Source organism: Chaetura pelagica, unplaced genomic scaffold, assembly GCF_000747805.2.
Source record: "Chaetura pelagica isolate M959 unplaced genomic scaffold, ChaPel_1.0 scaffold10, whole genome shotgun sequence".
Lineage (NCBI taxonomy): Eukaryota > Metazoa > Chordata > Aves > Apodiformes > Apodidae > Chaetura > Chaetura pelagica.
In genome coordinates this window covers 12,393,562-12,401,066 of record NW_009952263.1, presented here as the reverse complement: position 1 = coordinate 12,401,066, position 7,505 = coordinate 12,393,562, and the positions used below count along the sequence as shown (strand labels likewise).

The window sequence follows — 7,505 nt, the reverse complement described above, 5'->3', positions numbered from 1 at the left end:
ACCGCTCCCTGCAAAGTCAGCGGCTAATATCACTGTCCATTATTTGGTCACTGATACAGCCTCTGCATAACTGAGACCTGGCTTGATGATACCACATGGCTTTTATGAGCCCAGATGTTTCCTGATGGGAATATCATACGCCTTGGGAGGGCCAATCATGTGGCATGGCTATGGTATTACTATACAATTTAAAGGGCAATCTGCAAATAAACCTTTCCTCCTCCCTTTTCTTTCTGCTGTTCATCCTGAGTTTTACTGAATCAGGTACAACTAAACTCATAAAACATCTTAGGAGTCAGGACCAAAAGCCAGGGATGCCCTGACCACTAACCCATAGTGCCACGCAGGCTCCATGCAGCCTTGAGAAACTCCCACCCATACCAGCTGAAGGTTTGAGAGTGCCCACCCAAACCACCCTGCAGTCTGCTGGCTTCTCCAAGGAAAAGGGACGTGTTAGTTAAGATTTTTTTTTAAGCTGAGAAGTGTAATAAATCCACTTTCTGAATAAGTGCTTTCATGCTGATGGAAAAAAACAGGTTCCATGACTGAGTCCAAGGAGTCATCCTTCCCGAAGAAATTTTTACATTCCTACATCCCTCCAGTCTGGATGAAAGCACCTCTTCACAAGCCTGCATCAGGCACTTCTGCTCTGGAGAACAGAAGAATTTCAGGTGCAGCCTGTGCTCTGTGTGTCTTTTGCTTAGCCCTCAGCCTCCTGAGTAACTCAGCTTTTCCACCTAAGGAACCTACACACTGGCTTGAAGGTTAGAAATCTGCTAAGAAAACAAGGAATTGCAGCACCGAACCTTACATTTCCTATAGATTAGCTCCTTATCTTCTAAATCAGGTATATAGATTTATAGACAGTTCTGACACACTGTTGTTACCTGCAGGTCAGGAATGAGACTGACTTCATCAAATGTGGAAGAATATACTGAAATAGCTATCCAGAGCTGTTTAATCGATACCATATGAAAGAGGCACTTAAGAAGATTTTGTTTGTTGCTTTTTTCTCTACAGTAGACATTTTTAAAAGGCCAGATGAGTTGTTTCCTAAAATTCTCCTTTTTGTCCAGTAATTTTCACAGGGAACCTAGGCAATCATCACAGACTTGGCTGAGGTCTGGTGTCTGCACTTCACAACACTTTGATGGCTTGGGGACATCAGCTAGAGTCAACCTGCTTATGACATGGCTTAGGGATGCCTCTAACAGAGTACATATAACACCTACACACTGTAATCCTCCCAGGATTGTAGGCTAAGGACAACTCAAAGCTTTATGGCCTATTTGGGCCTTGGGACCGTAAAGATTTACAGTCTCTCTGGATCTGGGATCTTACTACTGCGGAGATACTTTTCACACCCTTGTGTTGCACCCAGCCAAGTCAGACCATGACCTATGAGCGGCACAGATGGTTACGAGGGCTTGTACGTCAGAGGGACATCGACAGAAACGCAGTGCTCACCCTGCTGATTTTCTGAACAAATACTTATTGATCCTCAGTGTATGAAGTAAAGCCCAGCGGTCAAAACTACTTGTGTTAAGATGAGGAAGGGGGCTTTCCATTTTGGGGTAACAGCTGGCTTCAGTATGTTCAAGTGGTAGAAACATCCCAGAGAAAGGGAATTTTTGTAACTCTTGGACCTCATGCTCTTTCACCCCTTGCCCTCTGCCTGTGCTCAGAAAGAGCATATTATTGGTTTCTGCATGGATGAGCACCCCAGGGAATAAGTGACTCTAGAAACAAGCTCATTAGCCCTGCTAGGAACATGGTCTGTATTAAAATTGGCAATTTCATTACAAAATCAGATTGGCCTGTTTCAAATAACCACCAAGAAGAAATATTACATTTTAACACATCCTCTCCTGCCTCAATTATTATTTACTTAAAAGAATTGCATTGAACATGAAAAATATATTTATTTGATTGGGTTTCCAGGGTATAAATGGTGAACTAAAAATTTTCTGGGAAGGCTAAGGTATTATTCAGTTAATTGTACATGCTTGGCTCTGGGGGTAAAAATGCAACAGAAATACAAAAGGCTAAACGTGCCTTTTCATAATTAAGAAAAAAAAAATATGAACACCTCACTTTTAATTCTGATTTTCTCAGTTTTGCTGATTTTCCACTATAAATCTTTCTGTTAAATATTCCTAAGAAAGCACACAGGTCAACTAATTAATTGATAGCAGATTCTAAAAGCTGGTGGGGAAGTTATTGATAGAGTCTCCTGTTGTTGGTCCTTTTCAGTTGTCAACCTTTAAATCTGTTGGTTAGCTGAAAGGGCAAAGGCAAGGCAGCCTACTTGGAAATTGCAATCTCCATTTGTATTTTGTACAGTCACACACTCTCCCAAATCCCTCCTGCCTGGATGTTGGTGCTTAGTCCTCTAATTCACATAAACCAACAGAGATACAATTACTAATTTATGTGAAGATGCAAATCACAAAGTTGCATATTTTAACTGGCTTTAATTTAACTAATGGTAAAAGAGCTAGGAGCTTTATAGTAAGGCTTTACTACAAACCACAACACAAAATTACGACAATTAAAGGTGTTCATGCAATTTGAAAATGAAATTAAAACATTTAGTGTGAAGGAAAGCAAATCAGTCATTAACGAGGTTGGAACAGCAAAGATGCTGACAACACATTTTCTGTTTCAGCACATCCATTGGAAAATACTGCCTCTGCAAAGGTCATAAAGGAATATGGTAGCAGTGACACAGCAGTGAATTAAGACAGTCCTAGGCAGACAGGATGGGATTCTTCATTTACATCAGACATTATTTATATTGTTTACAGCATCCTCACTTTAAAAAAAATCCCTGTAATTAATTTTTTCCACACTTCTTCCAGCTGTCTTTACTAATTCCTATGTAAGTCAAAACGCCATGTCCCCGAACAAGGCTGAGATTAGGCACCACTTCCTTCAACTCTGCTAACAGACAGGATTTGTGGTGGTTTGGTTTTTTTCCACTGCATTTCTGTCCAAGTCGGGTGAAAATGACAGAACTATTACAGGCTTCACCTTTAATCAACCTGAAAACTTAAAACTGCTACTGCCTCAAAAGATCATTTGCTTTGCTCCAGTCACATACATAGTCTCACTAAAGTGAAAAAAAAAAAAAAAATTCCCACTCTTAAACCAAATTGTATTTGGTGTTTGCAGGATGGCATTTTTATGGCACTGACAAACAAATTGGAGAAACAGCTGCTTGGATAGTTGCTTTGCTCTCTTCCCAGTTGGGCAGTTGAACAATTTTGTTAACTTCTCACTTAATAATTGCTTTATTTTAAATATGTTTTGATTTTTTTCAAATTTTAGAAGCTGGTTTCCATACATATAAAAGCTAAGTGAGTCAATATCCCAATGATAACTACTTAGGGGTTTTAATAATCTGCTCATGTAATCTTACTAGCTGGCTACTTAAAACTTTGAGCACACATGTTGTCGTCTTTCTTCTTGCATCTCTGGCAGAAGTGTGAACAAACATTTAAACAATAAAAAAAAGGCTACAACAATCAAGTAGAACTGAACATATATGAATACAAACAGGCAAACAGATATTGTTGTGCAGTGAGGTCAGTATTTCCCTCAGGGGTTTTTCTATAGCTCTTTAATGCACACCTGACCTTTAGAAAACTGACCTTTGACCCCACAATTAGGAATCAAAGTCAAGAGCCAAAATTCATAGATATCAGGGCTCCTACTTTTTTTTTTTTTTAATAGATCTGAAACTGCATAATTAATTAAGAGAAGACCATTTCTGAACACCTTGTTTGAATACAACTCTGAAAACTACACTAGAAAAGCCCAGATACACACAGATGCAGCAGGTACACCTGTATGGTCCCCAGCTCTTTTGCCTGCACTCTCCAGGTGTCTGCCACAGCCCAGGTCTGCTGCCAGAGCTGCCTGCAGCCCCTCCTGGGCTCTCTGTGGTCAAGACAGACTATACCCTCAGAAATATATATAGCTACTGCTACCCTGGCTACATGGCTTGTACCCCTCCAGACAGGCTTGCTTGCAGACATCAGTGCAAATCCTGACTTCAGCAAACACAGCTTTTTAGTGGGCAAGGTGTTAGGAGATAAATCAGAGACAGGAACTGCAAGTTGCATATGTGGGAAGAAGGAAAAGTGGCAACTGGTGGGGAACATAATATTTGCAAGAGGAATAGAATTAAAAAAACAACAGTCAAGACTGGGAGAAATCTATTTTAAACTAAAAGCAATTACCAGTACCAATACAATGAGCAATATAGTTACACTTGCACAGTTTCAATGTAGGAACTGAACAACTGCATGAACTGGAGATTAATCAAAAAAGATTCTCAGGATTAAAAAGGGTAAGCAATTCCACAATAAAATACTCTAAAAAGCAGTTAGGTTTGTTCTGAGCAATATCTAGCTTTGGTTGAAAATAAGGGCAGTTAGGAATGGAAAGAGAAAGGCTGTTTCTTACAGTCAAGTGACTAATAAGTATCCTCACTTCACTGCATGTCTACTTACAGTGATTAAAATTCAATCAAGATGTCACATACCCTTGCTCCCTTGTCTCCTAAGCACATCTCATTTTATTTTCACATCTGGTATATGCAGTGTGTATTATCTAAAAAGTGCAGAGAGATATTTGAAGAATGCTGTCTGATTGCCACATCATGGGATTAATTCCCAGAGTAATCATCAATCTTATTCTAAACAGTCACAGGAGACAAGATCCAACAGACTTTCTCCTTCCTACAGGCTCCTTGTGCAGAACATCGACAAAAAGCCATTTCCCAGAGCTACTGAAAGCAGATCCTTCAATTTGTAGATCTGAAAAAGTTCTCAAGATACCATTAATCTTACATATTTACCTGAGTATCAGAGGTATCCTTGAGGTCTTCTAGTCCTCTTGTCTCTTGACTGCTGCTTTCTTCATTTTGATGAATTGCTAAAAGAAGAAAGAGGGAATGTACCAGAAGCAGGTAGGTTTAAATCACAAGAAGTAGCAAAGCAATGGCATTGAAGGAAACTCCAGTTTTCCATACATTATAACAAGACTTGGTGACTCATAAAAAGAAAAAAAAAAAAAAAAAAAAAAAAAAATCAGACCTCCAATTTGAAGGTCAATTCAAACTAAACAAAATAAGCAGATTTATCCCTCCTTTCAAACTTGGAAAATTCTTTGTAAGCAAAGTGATCTCTAATCTTAACAAACACCACCACGCTCCATGAAAGTCATCTCCAGGAAAAAATGGTAGCAGGAAATGTTCTATTCAAGATCACTTGCTGCTGGCTCAATAAGAGAAACCAGTAATTTAGCTCAAGTAATATTGCTTAATACCAACAAGCTTTGCCAGATTTCAAAGAAAAACATTTTGGATCAAACTTGCAGTCTTTGGAAGGGTCGAAAACAGAGTTATCAGTTTACCAAGCTAAAGAAACAAGGACCATTTTTTAACAGACACATCAGACTTCTGAATTACTAACAACTACATCTATAGGTAGTTTTACTATCTGTAGCCCAAAATAGCTTTCTAGCCAATACATCCACCTGCTGTATTTTGGTGGGACTTTAAGCCTCAGATGTTCTGGAACTTGACACATGGCAGGTTAGGAGGGTCAGACCTGATGAAACACATGTCAAGTCAGCTACCTTACACTGTACTCATTTACTTACAAGCAGCACACTCACATATCATCGATCTTGTGTACACATCAAATGATTTATCTCTGTAGCCATAGCAGTTGTGACAACAAAAGCATCCTTGAAGTGGTAGAGCTGGCAAGACAATTTCCTGAACAACACCAGGCTCACGGCTGTGATGAATGGGCAGAAAGGTTCAGCTTGTGTGCTTCCTGCTGTCCACCTCCTCTCTCCTTCACCCCTGGGCACTGAAGCTGGTCCTTAGGCTGCATCTGACTGGCCACAGCCCACAGCACAGTGTTTTCAGACATGGATCACCAGTCCTGTTTTGCCTTAAAACCATGTCTGTGAGCTGAGGCAGCTCAGGATTTGATCTATCAGCTGCTGAGGGAGCAAGAGAAGGGCTGACAGGCAGCAGTACTACCTTCACCAGCCACCCTCACCTAAGCTCTCCTCAATCTGAGTCTCTGAAGTGGGTGCTCTGGGTCTGCTGCAGACAAAATCCAGCCTAACCTTTAGGCAGCACCCACCAGCTTAAAAGATTAATACCTTAGTAACTTTAGGTCAAGAACGCTACTGTTCTTGACCTCTAAGGTCAAGAATATGGATTTATTTTATTTTTACTGCAGGATTTCTAATTATATTGCTATACAATATACAGTATAATTCTTTCTTCCCCCAGAGTAATAAAAATGTAATTATAAAAGAGGAAAAAAGCAATTTTGTCAACTCAGTTTATTCCATTCAGAGATATTTTCTAACCCATTATCAAAGAAAAACAGAGGTCTGGTATAAATCTTCAGTGGTAGATTTACTAGCATCACTTCACCAGCCAACCTCTGAAACTCCAGGTGAAAGTAGAAAACACAGGGTCAATCTATAGCTGTAATAGGAAGTATGTACATTGGAGGTTATATCCCAGCAGCATTTGAAGTTAGGCAAAATCAAAACATGCTGGGGATGTTTTGAAGTATCTCTGCCCCGGGATGGAAAAGTAACAGTCCAACCAGAGTGATTGCCTCAACAGCCCCATGTGGCCCCTGCTTTCCTAGCACAGGTCAGGATTTCCAAAGGCAACCTATTTCATCCAACCAAGTTGAGGGGTCTATGCAGTCCCTCCCTTTATAACCCACCTCCCAGCCTTCCTCCCAAGAGGGAGGGTCTTGTCCTCTTGCACACTCCCACACGTGTGACCCCATTCTACCCACTACAGAAGACACAGAGCTCTCAGGACACCCATTTGCCAAATGTTACTCAGAACAATTGGCATGAGACAGGGACATTGCAATGCCAGGAGCCATTAAGGAACAATAAAAAAACAGTTGTTCAACCACTTGCAAATCACTTAAGTCTGTGGCTGCATAAACAGAAACACATTTCCTCAACTCTCTTTTCAAGTTTTTTATTTCACTTAAATGCAATTTGCTGGATCCACTGATGAGCAAACTATCCCCAGATATGCTGGCTATTAATCATGGTGTTTAAAGGAGTCGCACCTTGCTAGTAACAAAACCATGGAACCAAGTTTGAGTCATTTACATTAATCCAGCCAGCTCTTCCAGCAAGCCTGGGCAGATGGGTGCTCTGCAAACAGCTGTGCCAGGAGAAAAGGTGAGTGGCTGCCAACAGGCTTCTTGTCATCAGCCTCTGTTACAAGTGTCCCCTTGCCCACCTAGTGCCAGGGCAAGCACCCCAGAGCATCTTCAACCAAAGCAAACAGGCAGACCTTCAAGGAGCAGCACCCTATTGCTAACCTGGCTGAGGTGGCAGATTAGTGAGGGGATGATATCTGACTGGGGAGCTCATGACAAGCAGCAAACATACAGAGCTGAGGGCAGTAATATCCTTTACCTGGCACAAAGGGAAAG

At 40.7% G+C, this 7,505-nt stretch overlaps 1 protein-coding gene across 1 annotated transcript in view; it reads right to left on the bottom strand.

The window, feature by feature from the left end:
- Window positions 1–7,505, bottom strand: part of LOC104397655 (rap guanine nucleotide exchange factor 5-like) — a 152,421-nt gene that overhangs the window by 1,675 nt on the left and 143,241 nt on the right. The window contains exon 8 of the mRNA XM_010007655.1: window positions 4,865–4,941. Within this exon, the coding sequence (XP_010005957.1) occupies window positions 4,865–4,941 (77 nt within the window). The remainder of the gene's footprint in view (window positions 1–4,864; window positions 4,942–7,505) is intronic.